The sequence below is a fragment of the Barbus barbus genome, assembly GCF_936440315.1.
Source record: "Barbus barbus genome assembly, chromosome: 44".
Classification (NCBI taxonomy): domain Eukaryota; kingdom Metazoa; phylum Chordata; class Actinopteri; order Cypriniformes; family Cyprinidae; genus Barbus; species Barbus barbus.
This window is the reverse complement of record NC_136722.1, coordinates 17,976,851-18,000,569: the sequence shown is the minus strand read 5'-3', so window position 1 is coordinate 18,000,569 and position 23,719 is coordinate 17,976,851. Positions and strand designations below refer to the sequence as shown.

The 23,719-nt window shown below is 35.7% G+C and overlaps 3 protein-coding genes across 5 annotated transcripts; 1 reads left to right on the top strand and 2 right to left on the bottom strand.

Moving 5' to 3' along the window:
* The first annotated feature begins 383 nt into the window (after positions 1 to 383).
* LOC306863311 (leucine-rich repeat-containing protein 31-like) lies at positions 384 to 6,815 on the top strand. Its single transcript, XM_079406561.1, has 11 exons — positions 384 to 485; positions 640 to 721; positions 1,410 to 1,625; positions 1,698 to 1,844; positions 1,938 to 2,105; positions 2,818 to 2,988; positions 3,944 to 4,111; positions 4,320 to 4,487; positions 4,558 to 4,722; positions 4,813 to 4,980; positions 5,088 to 6,815. The coding sequence occupies exons 2-11, from the start codon at positions 709 to 711 to the stop codon at positions 5,435 to 5,437; spliced, it is 1,734 nt and encodes a 577-aa protein (XP_079262687.1). The 5' UTR covers positions 384 to 485; positions 640 to 708; the 3' UTR covers positions 5,438 to 6,815.
* Positions 6,816 to 7,055: 240 nt separating this feature from the next.
* LOC306863663 (leucine-rich repeat-containing protein 34-like) lies at positions 7,056 to 8,300 on the bottom strand (the record flags this gene model as incomplete). Its single annotated transcript, XM_079407171.1, is given in 6 exon segments — positions 7,056 to 7,178; positions 7,278 to 7,477; positions 7,522 to 7,634; positions 8,171 to 8,221; positions 8,223 to 8,243; positions 8,245 to 8,300. Coding segments are annotated over 6 exon segments (564 nt in total).
* Positions 8,301 to 9,236: 936 nt separating this feature from the next.
* Positions 9,237 to 23,607, bottom strand: LOC306863246 (myoneurin-like). Of its 3 annotated transcripts, XM_079406495.1 has the most exons (10): positions 23,514 to 23,607; positions 23,017 to 23,056; positions 22,669 to 22,739; positions 22,449 to 22,564; positions 12,925 to 14,303; positions 12,034 to 12,193; positions 11,314 to 11,492; positions 11,115 to 11,198; positions 10,933 to 11,019; positions 9,413 to 10,792 (listed from the first exon to the last, which is right to left on the bottom strand). In XM_079406495.1, the coding sequence occupies exons 4-10, from the start codon at positions 22,454 to 22,456 to the stop codon at positions 10,395 to 10,397; spliced, it is 2,295 nt and encodes a 764-aa protein (XP_079262621.1). In that variant the 5' UTR covers positions 22,457 to 22,564; positions 22,669 to 22,739; positions 23,017 to 23,056; positions 23,514 to 23,607; the 3' UTR covers positions 9,413 to 10,394. The 3 variants fall into 3 exon arrangements, with proteins under 3 accessions (XP_079262620.1, XP_079262621.1, XP_079262622.1); XM_079406494.1 differs by having other exon boundaries at positions 9,237 to 10,792; positions 22,449 to 22,739; XM_079406496.1 differs by lacking the exons at positions 22,669 to 22,739; positions 23,017 to 23,056; positions 23,514 to 23,607 and having other exon boundaries at positions 12,925 to 14,298; positions 22,449 to 22,545.
* Between the last annotated feature and the right edge of the window lie 112 nt (positions 23,608 to 23,719).

Here is a 23,719-nt window from a genome sequence, read left to right as displayed (position 1 = left end):
CACAGTGTGCATCATTACAATATTTAATGGTAAATATAATACAATAAAGCTACGGTAATGCTATTATCCACCACTGCTATTAAAAATAATCAAAATAACTGAGATACTCTTGATTTCATATTTATTTTCGTGGTTTAAAGCACTAACTGTAGTAACTATAATATTTCAGCATACACTCACGGTTTCCATCATTATTTTCTTTAGGAGGTCCTGTTAACTATCTCCGGTGTCCATTCAGCAAATTCATGGGTTTGTGCAACTTTCATAAATGAATAACCAGGATTTTAAAAGAATGAGGCTTTTAAAGTGACAGGATTCATGTGACAACTCTTTGTTTACAGTGTTTTTATAAAGCCAAAGTTCAGCCTAACTTCCGGGATCCGGTATGAATGAGATGAATGTGACAGGTGTAAATGCGGAAATGGCTAAAATCATCGCGCACTGATGAATGCATAATGTATAAAAGATTTAAGAAATATTTCAAGGTAGGAACAGCTCAAGTCATTCAACAATTTTGACTGAATGCAACAATGGTTTTAAAACAGATCCTGTTGCAACGATGAGCAGGATATGAGAAAGTAAACAAATAAATCTTCTGTCTTTCATGCTGTTTTAAATATTAATGCATTCGTTTTTCAGACTGAAAAAGGACACAATAATCATACATAAATTACCTGCTGATAAGCCGAGATCTTCTTTTAAGAAGCAATGGATTCAACAGGTATGTTATCTGGAATGTCCGAACCCCAAAATATGAAATTATACTAAATTATACCTATATATATATATATATATATATATATATATATCAGTTTACCTGAAAGTTAAGCAAATTAACCACATCTCATAATTGTTAAATGCAAAAATACATAAACGTTTATGTAAAAGATTATATAAAAAATATTAAATAATATTTTCATATATATTTAGTATTTTCTGAAAAACAAACAAAAAAAAAACTTAAAAGTGAAACATCAGGAATAATAATTGTCCTGAAAACATATCATGTATATACATTTTCTGCAAAACATAGTGGCCTGGGGTATAGACTAAACCAGGATTAGGCCATACTTCAATTTAAGTAATTTTTATAAATATGCTTAGAAAAAAAAAAACATTACTGGGGTGCATGTTGAGACGAAACAAAGGCACTGATATATTTTAAGATCAGTCAGTGCAAGTTTATTTCAGTTGAAACAACTAAGACTTACATTTTAGTTTGGGACTAGGCTTAAACCTTGTCTGTGAAACCGGGGGAGTATCTTTTTTATTAATTTGGTGTTAGATTAAAACAAATATTATTTTCTCAAAGTCACCATTTATGCAATTATGCAACACTAAATAATTTATTAATTTAACAAAAAATAAATTTGGAGTCAACTATTAATCCATTTTGTCATCACATACAGAGTCTACCAAAGGGAAGGAGAGTGTTCAGAAAAGATCTCCTCTTGATCTGATTATGAACCAGTTCCGAAGGAAAGCCACTTTCACGGAGAGAAAGAAACCGGGTGTGGGCCGCCTCTTCCGCCCATCAGAGAGCAGTGACAAGAGAAACGTAGGCATACCTGAAGTGAAAGAATCAGAGGCCAGTGAGGGAAAGGAAAATAATGAGCTTGGGAAAGGTGGGCATTAGATGTTTTAAGAAGACTTGACGTAATGCAAATACAGATTAACAAACCCTAGTTTTCCTTTAGAGATCAATGACAGAGATGATGAGATTGGCTCTATTGTGGGCTGGGGTCGGGTGAAGCAGTTCGTTAAGAAGCTTGGGAAAACCCCTCACAGTCAGAATTTGAGCCTGAGCCACTGTGATCTGACAGCTACAGATGTGGTGGAACTAGGTGGGTGTTGTGACGTGCTGTTTTTCCCACAGTACAATAAGAAGACCATACATGTGTCAGGATCTCCCAATTATTGTTTTGATGTTACCTCAGCCACGTTACTGCCATTTCTGGCTCAGCTGGAGGTGATGGACCTGTCCTGGAATGATCTGGTTGGAGGCTCCCTGAAGGCCCTTACTGCCCATCTGCAGCATGTAGGGAAACTGAGTGTGCTGAAGCTGTGTAGCTGCAGATTAACAGATCAAGACCTTACTGCTCTTGGTACAGGAAGTATTCATTTATTATTATGACTTAAAAGGACAGTTCACTCAAAAATGTCAATTCTGTCATTATTTACTCTCGATGTCATTATAAACATGCTGGCCTATGGCATTCTTTCTTCTGCGGAATACATTTTGAAGAATGTTGGTAACCTATTGATTTTTTTCATCATACAATGGAAGTTGATGGGAACTGAAACTCAATGGAACTCAGACAAATGAAAGTCAACGGGAATGTTACCAATATTCTTCACAAAAAACACAAAATAAGATATTTTGAAGAATGTTAATGAGCAAATAATTTGAGGTATTATTGAAATTATTGTACTTCCTATTGACTTCCATTGTATGGTCAAAAAATATAATGGAAGCAAATGGGAACCAAAACTCTTTGGTTATCAACATTCTTCAAAATATCTTATTTTGTGTTCTGCTGAAGAAAGAAAGATTCATACAAGTTTGAAATGACATGAGGGTGAGTGAATGATGATAGTTTTTTGATGACAGTCATTTTTGGATTTTAGGTCTTTTTGTTTTAAAAGACTTCACAGAAATGCTAAATTAAGCAAAATTTTACTCACACGAGTTAAAAATCTAAATATACACGTTTCTTTAGAAAATCATATAAATTCCAACCTGAATTCTTGAAATTGGTCTCGTTTAAGATAACACTTTTGAATAATTGGCAAACCTCTCTTAAAATTATGTTCCAGGTGAAGCTCTTGATTGCATTCCTCTAATAGAGGTGCTAGATTTGTCCTGGAATGTTGGCGTCGGCGCAGGAAATTTCAGACACTTAACAGAACACCTCCAACCTCAAAGCACACTGAAGGAACTCCACCTGGTGGACTGTCAGCTCTCTGAGACAGACATTACAGCCCTGAGTAAGACATCTCTTGTATAAATCTCATATAATGATGGTAATTGGAATAGAACCTCCAACTATTCCCCTGAAGGATTTCATATGACATTGAAGACCATGAAGTTTAATTTTTGGGGCAGTGGTGGAGTTAAATTCTACATACTTTGATGAACTACAACCTCAGTAAAAACTTCTGCTTAAGTAAAGATTTGTATTTAAACATTAGACTGAGAATTTGGGGGGGGAAATGTGCGCAATGACAAAATGCTTAATATTTTTATTTATTTGAATATTTTTTATATTTATTTTTAAAATATAGTATATCATTTATTTTATGCAAAATATAATTTATTACTTTTAGGTTAAAATATCTCAGACATATTCTTGGCAGATTTCTACTACCATTTATTATTCCTCCAGCTCAAAATGCCTATTTAATTAGCGAGGGGTCTGATGTCAGGTCAGATAAGATATCATTATGACATCATTATGAATCAGTGCAGTCAAACTGAGGAACATATTACTCACAGTTCTTGGCTCAATTTGAGTCGGACTAGACATATTTAGTGATTTGTTAACCTGAAACTTGCTTTGACTGGATCATTGAATCAGTTCTTAACTGATGCAATCAGTAGTTTGATTACCTCTAAAAGAGGTTTGTGAACCAGACCGGTTAAATTAGTTAATTAAAAAGTCGAGTCTTGATTTTGTCCTTTAAAATAACTAGCAATGGCATGTTTTGTTTCTAAAATGTAGCAAAGGATATTATTATTGTAATCCAGTTTCCCCCCCAAAACGAATATACTCAGATATAGCTCTTAAAAATGTACTAAAATACAGTTAGAAAGTAAAAATGCTTTAGTCCACCATTGAGTGTATAAATTGGGAATTCAGCTTTAGGTCATCCAGAATAAGCCTAATGAGCTGTGAATGCTAATTCATCAATTTTCTTTAAAAAGCATGAATGTTTTTTACAGGTGAGGCTCTTCCCATGTTGTCTAGTTTGGAGGAATTAGATCTGTCCGATAACAAACTGTCAATCAAGGGAATGGAGAACTTCACCTCCTCTCTAGGCTCAACTCCACGACTGAAGACCCTAAAACTGAGCATGTGTGGACTCAGTAAAGACAGCCTCAGCGTTCTGGGTATGAAAGCAATGATAAAAAGCCCTTCAAAATAGACCCTCAATGGCAGACAAACAACTATTAACAACATAGCTGCAAACTTACAAGCACACACATTAAATTATCTTCCAGGAAGCTCCAAATTCAGACTAAATATCAGTAACCATTTCTGTTATAATAATCATTTTGGAGAATAATTTAAAGAATTTGTTTTGTGAAATGTTAAAAGGACAGGCACTCAGGTTCATCCCTGCGCTAGAGCGCATCGATCTGTCATGTAACAAGGAAGCAGGTGGAGGTCTCACCACACTGGCCACTAACTTAGTTCTCCTCCCACACTTGAGAAGTTTGGACATGCATCTGTGCGGTCTAACAAAGGAGGATGTGTTGGCTTTAGGTAAGACAGATTGTCACTGTTGATTTAAAGTTGAAGTTGTTTGTATTGTTATTCTAACTTGCCTTCTCAGTCCAGGTAGCTCCATCTCTCAAAGACCTCAGAGAGCTGGATTTGTCGTCCAATAAAAGTGTTGGAGATACACTCCAGAATCTCCTGCAAACCCTCCCTCTTTCTCAGATAACCAAACTTCCACTAAATAACTGTGCTTTGAGCACACATGCATGCAATGCTCTTGGTATGAAACCAATACAGTTTCAAAAAACCTTAAACTTGATTTGTTTTTATGATTAGATTTTGAAAAAATGTGTGTGTGTGTGTTTCAAAGCTACTGCAATGCAGATGCTAAAACAGCTTGAAAGGCTGAACTTGTCATGGAACAAGTGTGTGGGAGAAAATCTGAGGCAATTTCTGGAGCCTTTGCAGCCTGATTGTAAACTACAGGAACTCAGACTGAGTAGCTGTAATTTAACCACTGAAGATGTGCTACATCTAGGTCAGTTCTGGTCAAAGAACGTTAAATTAATTATGTTAAGGCTAAGGTTCTACACTGCTTTAACCATCCATCTAATGAGACTTTTGCAAACTGTTGTAATCTTGCAGAATTTGCTGGCCAGCGTGGAGCTCTGTCCCATCTGAAGCAGCTGGATTTGTCTTATAATGGCAGTGTCGGGGATGGTGGTTGGACATCTCTTTTTGAGAAGGCTGCTGCTCTAAAGGAACTGGAGGAGCTGGATGTCAGTCTGCGTCCTTCTGCATCCCTCTCCGTGTCTCCCTGGCTGCCCGCCTTGTTGGAGGCCCTTCCGCAGCTCTCGTCCCTCACCCGTCTGTCTCTGCAGCACTGGGCTCTGAGTTCAGCTGAGAAACAGAAGCTGGAAAAAATTCTTAGCAAGAAGAGTGTCATCCTGGAATGTGACAGGCTGGCCACGCCCACGCCAAAGGCTGCAGATTAATAAGAAGCGTTTCAACCGCTTTGATAATTATGGTTTTCCAAGGTACTGAAGCGGCAAATTAAGATGTTACTGAGAATGTGATGACAGAAAGGCATTCCACCATTAAGTACTTTCCTTTGACCCAATTTAAAAAATTTCAAACATTTTAAAATCACAAATTTTATCACACAAATGATTGTATATAAAAAAGAGGATTTTATATAATCAATTTAAAGCATGGGAAATTAAAATTTAACTAGTTAGCATAAGGTTAATGTAGGGTGATCATACATCCTCTTTCTTGGAGTTCTAAAATGTCCTGGTTTTACCAAACTTTATCATTATTTACTTCTGTGTGAAGATTCATACATTTTCATTTTTGTTTTGAATATCCCTTTAAGTGTTGATTGTTTGCACTACAGTAGAGATTATGAGTGTTTAGATTTACACTTTTCATTTTATTTATTTGCTTCCCTTCTCATTTACATAAAACAAAAAGATTGTTTTAGACCATTGGTCAAACTCAATTCCTGGAGGGCCGCAGATCTGCAGAGTTTAGCTCCAACCAGCTCCAAATCACACCTGCTTGGCAGTTTCTAGTGATCCTGAAGAGCTCGATTAGCTGGATCAGGTGTGATTAGGGTTGGAGTTAAACCGTGTAGAGCTGTGGCCCTCCAGGAATTGAGTTTGAGACCAATGTTTTAGACACTACAAAAAAGGCTGGTCTTACTTAGTATTTTTGTCTTGTTTCTAGTCAAAATATCTAAAACTTCTTAAATTAAGATGCATTTACTAGGTAAGCAAAATGACATAAGATATTTAGTCTTGTTTCCAGGAAAAAAAACAACTAAAAAACCTGGAGGCCCTTCTGCAACTAAATTAAGTGTATTTTGCTTAAAATAAGTCAAATTATCTGCCAGTGGTGTGAGTAAAATATTCTTAAAACAAGTATTTTACTTACCCCACTGGCAGATAATTTGACTTGTTTGAAGAAAAATGCACTTAATTTACTTTTTCGCCCTGGAAACAAGAGTAAATATCTTGTCATTTTTCTTATCTATTAAATGCATTTTAATTGAAGAATTTTTAGATATTTTGACTAGAAACAAGACAAAAATACTAAGTAAGATAAGATTTTTTGTTTTTTGGCAGTGGACTTAACTTGCTAAATCAAAATCTCTCTGACTTTTATTTGTCCTGCCAAAACTGTTGGACAATTTGCATGTGACACCCAATACAGTGAAGACTAAGTGTCAGAGCACATCATTTACATAAATGACGTGTTTTTCGCAGACATCATGGCAGCCTGTAACATTTCCAAACACTGGACACATGGACAAAAAGGCTGTTATCAAAAACTCTAACTTTGTGATTAATTATAATAAATACAAATGTAACCAACTGTGCTGTGGATTATTTTGCTTGCCAGCAACTGAAAAAGTTCAACAACAACAACAAAAAAGTCACAATCAAGTTTAGAGTAAATGTGTCTTATTTTGAAGCAGTAACATGCACTTTTGGACAAAATCTTGAATCATGAATGTGAGTCTGGGTAGATCTGCAAAGCCAATGAATCTGATGCCATCAGGGCCAGAGCTGAATTACTTGAGTCTCCATATTCCCTGTGTCTGGACGTCCATTAATAATGCCTGCGTAAACCATGAGAAGCTTCTGCTAGAAAAACATGATTGTCCACCTCATAGGGAGAAACATCTGTGTGCTCCTCCAACAGCCGCCCACTGCTTATCAGCCGAGAGAAAGCCTGATTATACATGCAGAGAGAAAATCAAGACATTTTAATGACCTTTCGTACAATAGTTGAACACTGTACTTGATCATTTAGAGATTTGTGGAATCTCACCATGGAAACTGGCTCCTCAAGCTTGTTCCCCCAGATGTAAATGTGTGTGAGACAGGAATTCACTTTCATTGCCTCATTGAGGGACATAAGACCTTCCTTTCCAATGTTGTTGCTTGTAACAGACAATCTAGAAGGCAAAAATGATGACATAAGCTGGTCAGCAAAGGATATAGTTTCATGAGTGAACCTGAGATTTAATACTGTTGTTTTATAAGTAAAGGACACTAACTCTTTGAGTTTGCACCATCTGCACCATCGTCTTCAATGCGATTAGAAGACAGATCTAGAATCTCCAAAGAGGGATTTTGTTTCAAAACCTCTGATAAGCATTTGGCTCCATCTCGTGTGATTCTGTTACTGTTAAAAAATACAGAAATGATCATTTCTCTTATGACTATCTTATAGTCATTTCATAACTGATGAACTTTACACATTTATGGAACTGAATCAACACTGAACACAAACGATTTAAACTGAATAATGTTAATATTGTCTTTGCATTAGAATTTGTCACATATTTGATGAAATTTGCATCATTGGTTCTGTTATTTTCCTGAAGACATTCCTGAAGCTGCTTTGAAACAATCTGTATTGTATAAAGCGATATATAAGTGATGGTGACTTGACTATCTTTTTTCTGTGCAGCACAAAATAACTATCATGTCTGAGTTACTCTGTGCCATACAACGATAGAAGAAAGCCATGGTCACCTTTCACTTTCACTGTATGAAAAAAACAGCTATGATATTCTGCTTTAAAACCTCCTTTTACTTTATTCTGTGAAAAGAATTGAGTAAAAGAGTTGAGTAAACGAACAGAATTGTCTTTTTTTTGTGTGTGTGAACCATCCCTTTAGGATCATGAATTAAACCGTTATGTAAGTGTGTGTATAGCAGAGAAGATCCAAGTATCGTAGAGTGACATTTAACTTCAATGCTTCACAGCCTCTCCACACCAGTATCAGTCATGTTTTCCCAAGTGCAGCTCCCTCAGTGTCTTATTCACCACCAGCATCTGTGCCATATGGACTGTTGTTGCCTCCTATCATTTAAGTTAAGATTACTTTTAACAATTAAAAAGACTTTTTAATTCATAATAAAGTATGTATTTCAATGCTATTACACTTAGTGTAGCCTTGTAAAAAAAAAAAAAAAAAAAAAAAAAAAACTACTTTAATTCAAATGTAAATTAACTTTTTGTGCTTATATTTATGTTCAACAAACTCCCCAAATCAGTCTGAGAAGTCATTCTTCTAAAGTAGAGTTGATCTGCAACATGGCACCTTTGTTTCCAATCTTATTTCCTGTCATTCTGAGCATCTTCACTTTTATTTTTCTGTGAAATAAAAGTACATGCTAAAATTGTGATAAATATTGGCATTAATTTAACACCTATAAATTATGTTCTGATGAATTTTAATATTCACTATAAATGTGAATTAGCCACACTTGCATGCAAACTTTTTGCTATCACTTCTGCACCATCTGCCTCAATGCTATTACACATCAGATCAAGACACTGAAGGGACTCGCTCTCCTGCTAAAATGACAATATTCCTTTAAAGTCTGACATGCCAGAAAGTGTTAGTTAAAAATATAAACAATGTGAGACACTGACAGTACCTGAATGAGGTGTGCGACATAAACAGCTCCTTTATCTTTGATATTGTTGTATCTTAGATCTAAACCTGCAATGGATTTTTACTTTCAGTTCACTATAAAATCAGTTTAAAAGTACTTGATTCAGGTATAGGTTACAATAAACTTGTAAATATGTACAATAGATTATGATTTGCATGACCTAAAAGTGTTCTGGGTAGGACGAGTTAATATTTACCCTTTATAGCCGAATTTCCCACGAGTGTTTTTGACAAGACCAGGCGGTAACTATAACAACAAAAATGTGTGTAAAAATAAAACATATATAGAAATGTGGTTAAAGAAACACAACAAAGTAATCGAGAATAAGTTAAACATATCTATTGAATCTTTCACAGATTATTGTCTTTATGAACGTATTACACAAGTACTCAACATATGAATGATATTCAGATATTTAAAATGCAGGGGGAAGATATACTCACATTTTGGAGGAAAGGCCTACTGGACCTATAATAAAAAAAAAGCTAGCCATCTGTAAGTTATATTTTATTTACACAAATAAGTAATGGGCTGTTTCTGAATTCAAATTCACAAATACTATTTGGTAATGCTGAAATAAAAATCTAACATGGATGCCTTGATAAAAAAATAAAATAAATACTCGTAGTGATGGTAATGTCATCAATATTATAAAAATATACACATATGAAGTGACAACAAACCCAAAATAGAAAAATTCTTGTATAACAGTTTAAGTAATTAATGTTTTTATAAGTTTCATAATTGTTTTTCTTTAAAATCATCCAAGGGGACAGAAAACGCCCCCTATTTGAAGAATTACCACGAATATAAAAACGAAGTAATATTGAGGAGAACTGAGGAAAATATGCCTGCGTTCTTCACCAGATTGCATTACTCAAAAATATATATCAACCACAACAAATATTCAGATGCGAGATGATTTATTATAAAAGTTTCCTAGTTTGTTAGAGGATCCAAATGATTTCACATCATATATGAAATTGTTCAGACTGGGTCATATAACATTATAGGTATTTACATGTCAAGCTTCTAAAAGACAAACGCATAGTTCAAAATATCAGAATAACCAAGTCAGTTGTAACGTATAGCCGCACTGTCCTTTCAATTAAATAGAAAAGTATTTTTTAAACGAACCAAAATGCATTTTTAAGCACAGCTTTTATATTACAGCTAAACGTAAGTTTGGCCTTCCCTTCATTTCAGAAAATACTTTATGCCTTTAATGATCCAGATTCTGCTCTGAATGTGACATTACGTTTAATTAAGAAAAAACCAAGAGAAGAGAAGCCCCACATATTCACACAATAGCTTTGCATAACTGATATCTGAAGAGTTTATCATTCAAACGCTGAGAAAACAAGTTATCTGAAGGGATGTTTGTGACAAAACGCTTTCGCACTGGCGTGACTGATCCTAACCTCAGTCTTCACTTAATGAAGAAAATACATTTAAAATGGAAGTAAAAGCCGGTATTTTAATCAATGGTCTGAACGATGACAATCTGCGTGTGCTCCATCTCAGCGCTTCCTGGGATTTCATACTGTTCCACTACATAGCTCACTTGCTCGCCAGATTCTCCGTGTTGGATGAGAACCGGTGCTTCGGACGATTCTGCGTGCTGGAAGATCATGGAGGGCTCTGTGCCGTCTGCATGCTGTATGATCATCTGAGGCTCTGCTGACTGCTGGATAATAAGTGAGGTTTCCGGAGACAAAATTGGCAAATGGGGCTCCATCTGAATTTCATGGTCTTGGGAATCGACAAGGGCGGATCGGACGCGAGCAATCAGGCCTTGGTGGTCAATGGGGATGTTGAGAGGACACTGCGTCGGGTCGGTTTTCAAAGGAGCCGGCTGCTCTTGGCCTGGAAGAACTGAAAAGTATATTTTGAAATAGATATATAAATGGATGGAACTTGGTGAACAAAAGATTTCAAAAATATTTTAAAACATAAATTATTTCAAACAAATTGTTTAATAAAAACAACACCACCACCACATTAAAATAACACACCGTCATGCTTCAAAATGCTGTGCTTCTTCAAGCTATACATGTCTGAAAACATGTTCCCACACAGGTTACACCTCACTTTTCTCGATCCTACAGGCAAAAGGGCATAGATAAATATGTATTTGCACATATTCTTGCAAGGTTTCTTTAATAAATGAAAGCTTTCATTTATTAACTACATTTACCATTGTGGATGTCCATATGTTTTCGAAGTTCACCAGCAGTTAAGCAAGGTTTTCCGCAATCCAAGCATATATACGGGGTCACACCTAAAATGGAAGGCCAAAAAAAAACATTTATTACCCAGACTCCCTGTGGCATCAGTATGTTAGCAAATCGCTACAGAAAAGGTTGAAAGCTTTAAGGAATGCATTACAAACCCACCGGTGTGTTTCCTATTGTGAGCGATGAGAGAGCTAGACACAGCGAACGCCATGCCGCAGGTGTCGCAGATGTAGGGTTTCTCCCCCGTGTGTCGGCGCTTGTGGTACATCAGAGTGCTGGCCTGTGTGAAGCGCTTCCCACAATCTTCACACTCATATGGCTTCTCACCGCTGTGCTTCCTAGATGGAAGTTAACGGAAATGTTTATTCTCCTAATTTATTATTGGTATTTTATAGATATTTTAATTGGATAACAACAAATACAGTATATTGGCCAATACAAAAAAAAAAAGATTTTTATGTTCAAGTGTCCAAAAATAGATATGGAGAGCTAGTCTTTACATATTAGTAGTCTCTTTACATATTAATAATAGTAATAAGAATAAACAATCCACATTAGAATGATAAAACCTTTAGACTAAAACAAAACATTCATTATAAATATTTTCTAATAATTGTCATCATTTATAGCATTACTAAAAATAATAACATTAAATTTAATATTAAAGAACAAAGTGTGAACTCTAATAAATATATTTTACTACAATGTGCAGCCTCTCTCTAATAATAATAATAATATAAATAAATAAATACTAAGAAATAGGGATGTTTTTGGGAAGCAGAGCAGATTTGAATGGGAGCACAACCACGTAGATGTGTAATTTGATCAAATTTTATGAGATTTAATTTGAATATTGCGCATGAATTGCACTACGCATACCTTATGTGAATTTTCAGATTGCTAGAAGTGGCGAAAGCTGCTCCACAGAAATCACATTTATGCGGCTTTTCTTCTCCGTGATGCATGCGGCAATGATAGACCAGCTGACATTTCTGAGCAAAACTTGCCTCACAAGATGTACAACTGAAGGGCTTCTCTCCTGAAAACAAAATAACACACGAATCACTCTACATAAAGTTGTTCTATAAGCAAAATTAGGCAATGTAAACTATATTTCAAAAGTTTTTTTTTTAAAGAAATACTTGTTTCAGCACAAATGTATTAAACTGATGAAAAGTGACAGGAAATACATGTAATATCACAAAATTATTTATATCTCAAATAAAGGCTGCTCTTTTAAATTCTATTTAACAAAGAATTGTAAAATAATGTTAGAAGAATTGTAAAAAAAACGTTTTCACAAAAATATTAAGCAGAATATTGTCTTTCAACATAATATAATAATAATAAAAGAAACAAATAATAATGTTTCTCGAGCAGTAAATGAGCATATCAGATTCATTTCTTAAGGATCATGTGATACTAAAGACTGGAGTAATGATGCTGAAAATTCAGCTTTGCCATCACAGGAATAAATGACATTTTACAATATATTAAAAAAAGAGAACAGTTATTTTATATTGTAATGATATTTCAAAATATTACATTTTTGATCTAATCAATTTTGTGAGCCTTTGTGAGCATAAGAGACAAAAACATAAAAAACAACAACTTTTGCACAGTAGTGTGTGATTAACAAACATTATGGACATTTCATATTATACTGTAGTTCCACTTTTTTTTGTCATCAAAACTATGGAAAGACAGACAAATTCATTCAAGTGAATGAGTAAATTGATGCAGTGTACCTTCTACATGCGAGAGTCATACCTGTGTGTATGCGCATGTGGGTCTTCAGCTGGTTGCCCTGTCTGAAGGAGCGGGTACAGAGCTGGCACTGATAGGGTTTGAGGCCCTTGTGTATGCGCATGTGTCTGCGCAGGCTGCTCATCTCTGAGAAGAGGTTCCCGCAGACGTTACAAATAGGCCTGTGTTTGTCCTGCAAGGGCTTCACTTCCTCTTCTCCGCCCCAGTCTTCATTGTCATTGCCAAATTCTTCATCCTCTACATCGTCGTCTTCCTCATTACTAACTTGGCTTTCTTTTAGCTTTCTACTCAAGCTTCTCTTTCTGTTGCTGGCACGGACCTTCTTGGCAGGATTTGACTCTAAATCTTCTGTATCTTGAGATGAGCCTTCTTCAATGTCTTGGTTTGTTTCTCCAGTAGCTTCTTCTCCACTGTTCTCTGTTGGATTTGAAGATTCAGGCGCCTCAGAAGAAAGAGGTTTGGATCGAGGTCTTCCTCTTTTATGGCCAGTCACTTCGTTCTCTTTCGTCTTTGCAGGTTCTGAGCCGTCTTCTGTGTTTGTAGTTTGGTTCTCAGTGGTTAAATGCTTAGTCCGTGGTCTTCCTCTCCCTCGTTTTAAAGGAGCTCCGCCTGGGTTTTCCACATCTGTCTTCACCTGATGATCATCTTCCTCACCAGCATTCACAGAATCTTCTTCAACAACTTCTGTTTCTTGGGTGTCTCCTTGTTCTTCATCTCCATTTTCTCCTTCTGCACTAGATGATAGGGGTCTATTTTGTGGACGTTCTTTTTTGATAGCAGAGCTCTCCTCTTCTCGATCCTTGGTTGCTACAGACTCATCTTCAGCGTTTCCAGAATCATCTCTATCAGTGGACAGTGGTCTAAGCCGTGGACGACCTCTTGGTCTTCCGGTTCCTCTCCCTACTGAGCTGCTGTTTGGACTCATGGTTTGCTGCGCTGGAGATTGTTCAGTTGAATCAGAAGTCAACGGCCTCACCCGTGGACGACCTCTCGGTCTCCCCCGGCCTCTTCCTCTACGAGCAGTAATGGTCTCACTCTCAACATCATCCTCATAGAGCCTAGTTTTGGGTTTCCTCCCTCTCTTGCTGCCGCTTCTCTGCGGTGTCTGTTCGCTGGATGACTGGGCTTCATCCATAGAGGAGGGATCATCCTGTAACCCATCTTCTTTCTTTTCCCTCAACTGCTCCAGTTCTTCCACCTCTGTGATCGGCTCTAAAGGTTCGTAGTCGTCTGGGCTCAGGGGAGAACGTGGATCTTCGTACTCTGCTTGTCTTGTGGGCGAGCCACCAAATTTTATATCATCTTGAGTTAGTGTACAACGAGCCACAACCTCAGGCATCCCAAGATGAGATGCAGCTTTCTGAACGCTTTCAATTTCTTCTCTTTGGACAACAAAGCACAGGAATTTACAGTTATAACTATATGAACTGTATGCACTATATAAATATATATTAGTTTTATCAACACAGGTAACGTTTTAGCAAAAATAACATTTACATTTTGGTTAAATAGTTCATAGCACATTTAAAAATGAAATCGATTGTGATAGAGTAAAACTTATTAAAATTCATATTCACTACTGGAAAAAAATATCCATAACTTTATAAAACTAATTTTTCAATGACTTCCATGATTTCTGGTCTATGCAAATTTCCAATGTTGTTAAATTTTTCACATTCATTTGTATATTATATTCACTATGAGTTGTTCTTTATGATTCTTTTATTATTACTCCATATTACATTCATATTACTGTCTCATATTAACTATATAAGCAGGTATAATTCAATTATTCCCCTTTTTTAAATTAAATTCCATTTAAACTCCATATTCCATTAATGTAGTATTTTCTTTTAGACTTGGCATTTCTTGACGTGATGGAAACTTATTCTCTGCAAAAAAAATATATTTATTTGCAAGGATCCAAGGTTAAATTTGTATTCTTTTTTTCATGGTACTAAGTGTTCCATGGGGAAGTCGTGGCCTAATGGTTAGAGAGTTGGACTCGTAATCCAAAGGTTGCGGGTTCGAGTCTCGGGCCGGCAGGGATTGTAGGTGGGGGGAGTGAATGGAGCTCTCTCCACCCTCAATACCACGACTGAGGTGCCCTTGAGCAAGGCACCGAACCCCCAACTGCTCCCCGGGCACCGCAGCATAAATGGCTGCCCACTGCTCCGGGTGTATGTTCACGGTGTGTGTGTGTTCACTGCTGTGTGTGTGCACGTTGGATGGGTTAAATGCAGAGCACGAATTCCGAGTATGGGTCACCATACCTGGCAGTATGTCACTTCACTTCCTTTCCTTTCCAAGTGCTGGTATTTGAAGACTGCAAAACTCTGCTCTTTCTGCTAGAAGGATGTAAAACCACAACCGAGATATGGGGTGTGGTTTTACATTCTTCTAGCAGAAAGAGCAGAGTTTTGCAATATAATATTTTTATCTGACTTCTACTTACTGCCTTTCACAGGTCATGTCAACGTGACCTCACTTTGACTTCAAGTAATTTAGGTGGAGAAAAACATGTGCCCAGATGTATGAGAGAGAGACAATGGGTAAATTGATCAGACAAACATCTTGAGATGTTCTAAGAGGATGTAAAAGTCTCTACTATTTATATTATTCCAATTGGCTTTTCAGACAGCTTCTCCTTTTCCTCTGCTCACATTACATGCTCTAAACACCTTTGTCTTTTGACTTCGGAAGATTATTATACTATGATTTTAGACTACACTCTTAGAATTTTAGCAGAATATACTCAGTTTAAATTTTTGCATTAATTGTTTTCTTTTTCTTTAATAATATAATCTGTAATTTTTATCATCTATGATTTTAAATTAATTACAATTTTACTGAAAGACCTGGATCTCTCCATTGCATCAATTTCCAGTATATGTTTACGCATGCTACACAGTCAAGTTAACACATTTTAAAAATCATGGAAATGTTTTTCAGTAGCGAATATGAACTTTTAGTTTTACTCTGCAATTAAATATTTAATAAGCTAAATAATTATCTATTTATCTAATATATATATATATATATATATATATATATATATATATAGCCCTCCACAAGTATTGGAACAGTAAGGCCAATTCCTTTATTTTTGCTGTAGACTGAAAACATTTCGGTTTGACATCAAAAGATGAATATGAGATCAGAGATTAACATTTCATCTTTTATTTACAGGTTATTTTCATCTGGATCTGATACACAACTTAGAAGATAGCACCTTTTGTTTGAACCCACGCATTTTTCATGTTACCAAAAGTATTGGAACATGTGACTGACAGGTGTGTTTTGTTGCCCTGGTGTGTCCTATTAATGGATTATTCAAACAATAAATAACACTGAATGTCTGCGCTTAGTTTCAGATCCGTGCAGACTGCATTTATAGTTAGTTAGACGTGTAACCAACATGAAACCAGAGAGGTGTCTATGGGTGAAAAACGAGCAATAGTGAAGCTGAGAGAAGATGAAAAATCAATCAAACCATTGCACAAACTCTGGAAATAGCAAGTACAACCATCTGGAATCTCCTGAGGAAGAAAGAAACCACTGGTGTACTAAGTAACACACCTCAAACGGGTAGATCAAGGAAAACATCTGCAGTTGATGACAGAAACATTGTGACAGCTGTAAAGAAAGACCCTAAAACAACTGTTAGTGACATCAGCAACAACCTCCAGAGGGCAGGAGTGAAGGTACCACAATCTACTGTTAGCAGAAGACTTCATGAACAAAAGTACAGAGGCTACACCAGAAGATGCAAACCACTCATTAGCAAGAAGAATAGCAGACAAGCCAAAAAAAATTCTGGGACAAGGTTTTATGGACTGATTTTATGGACCAAAGTGATGGAAAGGCTAAAGTTTGGAGAAAGAAAGGATCTGCTCATGATCCCAAACATACAAGCTCTTCTGAAACATAGTGTACACAGGTGTACATTATAGTACACATTACACAAGTAATGTAATGGCTTGGGCTTTCATTGCTTCTTTTGGGACAGGCTCATTAATCTTCATTAATGATGTAACATGATGGCAGCAGCAAAAAAAAAAAACTCAGAAGTCTACAGAAATATTTTGTCTGACAATTTACAGAAAGATGCAACCAAACTGATTGGGAGATGCTTCATCATGCAGCAAGATAATGACCCAAAATATAGTGCCAAAACAACAAATAGTTCATCAGGGGCAAGAAGTGGAAGGTTTTAGACTGGCCAAGTCAATCTCCACACTTAAACCCTGTAGAGTATGCATTTTATCTGCTAAAGAACAGACTGAAGGGAGTAACCCCCCAAAACTGAAAGAGTGGTGAAAGCCTGGAAAAGCATCACAAAAGAAGAATGAAAAAGTTTGGTGATGTCAACGGGTCACAGGCTTGATGCAGTTATTGAAAGCAAAGGATTTGCAACTAAATATCAAGTCTTTTCACTTTAATCTGTTAATTTGATATGTTCCAATACTTTTGGTAACATTGGTTCAAACAAAAGAACATGGGTTCAAACAAAAGGTGCTATCTTGTGTATCAGATCCAGATGAAAATACCTGTAAACAAAAGCTGAAATGTTAATCTCTGATCTCATATTCATCTTTTGATGTCAAACCCAAATGTTTTCAGTCTACAGCAAAAATAAAGGAATTGGCCTCACTGTTCCAGTACTTTTGGAGGGCACTGTATAAACACATAGTGCTGCTTTAAAGTTTGTGAACCCTTTAGACTTTTCTATATTTCTGCATAAATATGACCCAAAACATCATCAGTTTTTTTATTTTTATTTAAGTCATGAAAGTAGACAAAGAAAACCCAATCAAACAAATGAGACAAAAATATTTTCTTTATTTATTCAGGAAAATTGTCCAGTATTGCATATATGTAAGTGGCAAAAGTATGTGAATCTCTTGGATTAGCAGTTAATTTAAAGGTGAAATTAGAGTCCATCTGTGCAGAGGTGTTTTCAGTCAGTGCAATGACTATCAAATGTCAGTACGTGACCTGTTTTATTCAAAGAACAGGGATATATGAAAGTCTGATCATGTTTGTGGAAGTGAATCAGGTCACAAAAAAAGGAGATTATTGAGGATCTCGGAAAAAGAGTTGATGTTGCGCATCAGGCTAAAAAAGGTTACAAAACTATCTCTAAAGAGTTTGGACTCCACAAATCCACAGTCAGACAGATACTGTACAAATGGAGGAAATTCAAGACCACTTTTACCTTCCCGAGAAGTGGTCGACCAACAAAAATCACTCTGAAGCAGAACATGTAATAGTCTGCCAGGTTGCAAAAGTTCCCAGGGTAACTTCTAAGCAACTAAAGGCCTTTCTCACATTGGCTAATGTTAATGTTCATGAGCCCACCATCAGGAGAACACTGAGCTACCATGCTGTGCATAGCAGAGTTGCAAGATGAAAGCCACTGTTCTCCAAAAAGAAAATTGCTTGCTAAATATCATGTGGACAAGCCAGAGGACTATTGGAGAAAGGTTTAATGGATGGATGAAACCAAAACAAAACTCATTGGTTTAAACGGGAATCGATTATGTTCGGAAAAAAGAACACACTGCATTCCAGTTTAAGAATCTTATCCCATCTGTGAAACATGGTGGTGGTAGTAACATGGCTTGGGCCTGCTTTGCTGCATCTTGGCCAGGACAGTCATCATCATGATGGAACAATGAATTCTGAATTATATCAACAAATTCTAAAGGAAAACGTCAGGACATCTCTTTAAGAACAGAGTTTCAAGAGAACGTGGGTCATGCAGCAAGACAACAACCTCAAGCACACAACTCATTCTACCAAAGAATGGTTAAAGAAGAACAAAGTTATGTTTTGGAATGGCTGAGTCAACGTTAATCCAATTAAAATGTTGTGAAAGGACCTATGCAAGCAGTTCTTAGGAGGAAACCCACCAACATCACAGACTTTAAGTGGTTCTGCACTAGGGATGTAACGGTATGAAAATTTCTTATCACGATTATAGTGACCAAAATAATCACGGTTATCAGTATTATCACGGTATTGTTAAAATGTGCTGGAAATGTTCAAAAAGTAAAGCAAGTTTTATATTTAAGAGTCAACAAACAACAAATAAAATGACTTTGTTTGCATAATCACTAAAACAATAAAATTACCAATGATGTTCAGATTTTAAATGACAACTTGACTGACACCAGTTTAATAGCATGTTCAAATGTCGAATGTAAATGTTCAAATAAAGCTTCATAAAAAGGTAAACAGCCTTTAAATAAGGAAAAGGGTTAAGTCAAAATAATAATTGATTAATAAATGATTATATGTATTTTATCTGCTCCATAAATAATTCTAGATAGGCTTGATGGTTTAAGTGTGTAGAATCCACATAAGCTTGTTTTTCCATCAACCAGCCAAATTTACAGCAGGGCATGCAAATTCGGTCCGTTTTTGGCCAGACAGAAACTGCATACAGGCTGAAGCTCTGTAAATCCACTCACAGACACTAGGTGGCGCTTATGGAAAAGCTGAATTACAAGTATTGAGATTAGGAATGAACTACATGGAGTGAAGATGAAAACAAAATGCCATCGAATCGTTTCTGAAGACAGTCAGAACCTTCAGAGGTACATTCATATAATTAATTCACTGATATATTCATTTGTATAATTTCCTTCACACTCTTAAAACCTCATAGCTTTTCCGCCCTGTTTTCACTCAAAACGAAACCTCTCTGCCTGCTGTGACTGCTACTTAAAACTCTGCTTTATGCTGGACAGTATTTATCTTGAGTTGTTCAAATCGCGGTAATCAAATACGGTTTTAATGATAATTAAAATAGGAAACGGTAATACTAACCGTGGGGAATTTTATCATGATTAATCGCCAAACCGGTAATCGTTACATCCCTATTCTGCACTAAGGAATGGGCTAAAATTCCTGCATGTTATTGTGCAGGACTGATCAGCATTTACAAGAAACTTTGCCTTCAGTTACTGCAGAAAAAGGGGGTCACACCAGATACTGAAAGCAAAGATTCACATACTTTTGTAATGCACAGATTATGCAACACTGGATCATTTCTCTCAAATAAATGACAAAGAAAATATTTTTCTCTCATTTGTTTGATTCGGTTCTCAATGTCTGATGATGTTTTGGGTCATATTTATGCAGAAATATAGAAAATCCGAATGGGTTCACAAACTTTCAAGCAGCACTGTGTGTGTGTGTATATATATATATATATATATATATATATATATATTTATTTATTTCAAAATATGTAAATATATACAGTGCCGTGAAAAGGTTTTTGCCCTCTTCCTGGTTTTTTTAATTTTTTTCTGCAAAGAAGAGTAGGCCAAAATTCCTCCACAGCGATGTGAAAGACTAATTGCCAGTTATCGCAAACACTTGATTGCAGTTGTTGCTGCAAAGGGTGGCACAACCAGTTATTAGATTTAGGGGGCAATTACTTTTTCACGTAGGTCCAAGAAGGTTTGGACAGCTTTTTTCCCTTAATAATTGATCATTATTTCAAAACTGCATTTTGAATTTACTTGTGTTATCTTTGTGTAATATTAAAATTAGTTTGATGATCTGAATCATTCAAGTGTGACAAATATGCAAAAAAACAAAAACAGGAAGGACAAAACTTTTTTTAAATCACTGTATATTTATATTTACTATATATTTAAAAATGAATTAAAAATTAAAATGAATAAATATCATTAAGGAAAAAATCCAAAACTTTTAAAATGATACATTTTTTAAATTAATTTACATGACCTTTTCAGGGCTTAAAATGATTTAAATACTAAAACTATATAGGGGTAAACGTACCTATTAAGCCCTACACTGAGGCATTTTTAGTGCACAAGATATTGGTTTCAGTACAAAAAGTTACGTTAAAATAAAATATTAATCTCTAACAAAAAATATTTTATATTTTAAATGACAAAAGCATTTCACTTAAGATATTAAATTCAAAAAGTCTTTTTTGTACCCTTTAAGCACACCCCTATCCCCATTAAGGTCACATCGTGTTTTATAAAGTCAATCACACAAAAACAGAAAACTAAAATCAAGCAACAAGGCATTCGAGTCGATCAGTTATATATTCATAAAGAAGTGTCATCTAAGCACATTGCAACATCTAGCGCAGGGTTCCTCAAATCTCACCCTGGAGGTCCAATCTGCTGCAGAGTTTAGCTCCAACCCTGATCCAAGACTCTGATTAGCATGCTGAGGTGTTTGATTAGGCTTAGAGCTAAACTCTGCAGGAATGGTCCAGATTTGAGGATCCCTGATCTAGCCTAAACTAGTCTACGTTCAGCTAAGTAACGCAGTCAAAAAATCAAATAAAACAAACCAATAAAACATGGGGATGAACACAGAAACAAGCCTCTTTATGAAACCTATTTTTAAATGAATGTCATCTTATCTATAGTCTCTTAAGGCTGGAATACACTATACGAGTTTTGCCGATTTTCCACAGATTTAGTCTGGAGAAGTTAATGTTAGCTGCCAAAGATCAGAGCCAGTCTGCAGATTTGAGTTGACAGAATCCATAGAAAATCAAGTCACTTAATTTAAAGTGACAACCATCAGTTAATGTTTATGAAGTATTTATATAGACATTCATTGTGGAAGAGCTTAAAGCACAATGAACTTAATTGGAGCAGCAACAATTTTTAATAAATTTCATGTAATATTTATTAAAATTACAGGATTTTTGCTAAATAAATCGTCTTGGTCATTTATTAAGTTCATACATATGAACAACTGTTATTAACAATATCTACGAAATTATACTTTTTCTTATTAATGTCAAACTGAAGCTGTGTGATTTTCATAGTAGTGTACCCTTTAAGCTCACCTTAAAATAATATGAAATCTTTAAAAATTACAGCACTGTAAAATGACAAACCAGCTAATTATAATATTATGGATGTAAAAGTACAAGCCAGTAATGCCTGTGAAGTAATATGTTAGCGTAGCACACAATCTTCTACAGCTAGCCAGCTAACTGTGTTCTGTAGCATCTGTGCTGTGTTGCTAAAACTTTCATTTGGATCTAATGTAATTATTTCCCACCTCCAAGTTCCAGGTTATAATATGCAAAAGTCTGAACATTAATCTCTTTATTTTACAATAAGTAGTGAAACTTACCCAAAATAAAGGCTTAAACATCTAAAAACCGCACATTTAAGTTTTTAGACAGCTTTCAAAATGGCCACCAGACAGTGTGAACACATGGAGATTCATATCTCAGTGTGCAATGATCTGATTGACTTGAAATCATAGAGGTTTATAATAACAAACATATCAATTGGTTAAGACATCAAGTAGGAAAATAAATTATTTTTACTTTTTATAATCTGATCTCAAAAATGGAAGTGTGCTTAATAGGTACATTTACCCCATTTTAAAAATACTTTCAGGTTTTAAATATTTTCAGTCTTTATAGGAACAGTACAGTACTTATAAACATAGATAACACTACATACATATAACAATAAACGTATAGAATTATATTCCCATGAACTCACCTGTCCATACTCAAGTCACCGGTGTAAATGTAAGTTAGAAGTTTTTCAAACACAGCCCCGCTGACCAACTCTGGGTCCAAAGTTATGGTAGCATTCTCCTTTCCGGCATCAATAGACTGTGTAGAGAAATACTCGCTAAAGGCTGCCAGAACATTGTGGTGTGCATTATATTGAGACGGTCCTATTACTACTGTGCAGTCACACAGAAAGCTTCTCTCACGTTGCCTCTTCAGTTGCTCCAGAAGAAACTCACTGTGAGTGATATGTGGCATGACGTGGAAGAGGAGCAACCTGCAATGTCAAGAACATCTTATAACATCAGCCACTACTGAACATCTTAAGAGAGATTCTGCAGAAATTCTGTCATTATTTATTTGTATTGCATCCTCCTTCCATTTAATAAAAGTTGTAGGTTCTAGTAATAAATGTTTAGAACAACATAATGGTGAGCAATATGAATAAATGATTAAATAATTTCAATTTTGAGTGAACTAGACCTATAATGACCCTATTTTACATGCAATCATTTTGTAAATAATAAACAAAATAACAAAAATAATTCACTTACCGCACGTAAATTTATAATGGTTTAAACCGCACCCAAAAACCTGTTTAGATGAAACAGACATGCATGTAAAAATAAAGAACCTGTGGCACATATAAATTAACCAATAACTCAATATAACATTAGCAACAACATCAGTTAAGGAAAATAAAAGTTCCCGCCCATTACTCAAAAGTTAGCTGCAATAACGAGCTTGCTGACCGATAAAGGCCACTCAAAATATTATAATGCACCCAATAATTCTAGTCGTAAATATGCACTAAAAATGCATAAATACATTGTTTGCTGAATGCATGCAGATAGTAGTGCTTCTCATTTTGACATGCAAAACAAAGGGCTCTTATTTCGAAAATGCTCGATCCGGTAGAGCGCGAGACGCAATTCACAGGTTCGCTCTACACATTACAAACACGACACCGAGTCGTGCAATAATTATTAAAATTCTGTGATTAATAAATATAAAGTTAAATTCGAATTTTTAATAAAAATTAAAGTCTCACGTTATTTCGAAAGTCGATTAAAACCTCTTTCCTTTGACGGCCATTTTCGAGGTCTTCAAGGGGATTTGGTCGGTGACGTCATATCCTCCCGTCTGAATTCTTTCCGGTGTTTGAACCAAAAAGACAGCCGTGACCTTTAGGTGGAGCCAAACACACAAACCAGCACATGAATGGACTCACATGTCCAGAAACTAGTGCTGTAACTT

What these genes read in the sequence shown, in the direction of transcription:
- LOC306863246 (XM_079406494.1), bottom strand. Translation starts at nt 22,720, where the DNA reads ATGCCACATATCACTCACAGTGAGTTTCTTCTGGAGCAACTGAAGAGG. An exon ending in GGTGACTTGAGTATGGACAG is followed by an intron (nt 14,304 to 22,448) that starts GTGAGTTCATGG and finishes TGTTGTCCAAAG; the next exon opens with AGAAGAAATTGAAAGCGTTC. An exon ending in CAGCATTTTGAAGCATGACG is followed by an intron (nt 10,793 to 10,932) that starts GTGTGTTATTTT and finishes TATACTTTTCAG; the next exon opens with TTCTTCCAGGCCAAGAGCAG.
- LOC306863311 (XM_079406561.1), top strand. An exon ending in AAATAATGAGCTTGGGAAAG is followed by an intron (nt 1,626 to 1,697) that starts GTGGGCATTAGA and finishes GTTTTCCTTTAG; the next exon opens with AGATCAATGACAGAGATGAT. An exon ending in ACATGCATGCAATGCTCTTG is followed by an intron (nt 4,723 to 4,812) that starts GTATGAAACCAA and finishes TGTGTTTCAAAG; the next exon opens with CTACTGCAATGCAGATGCTA.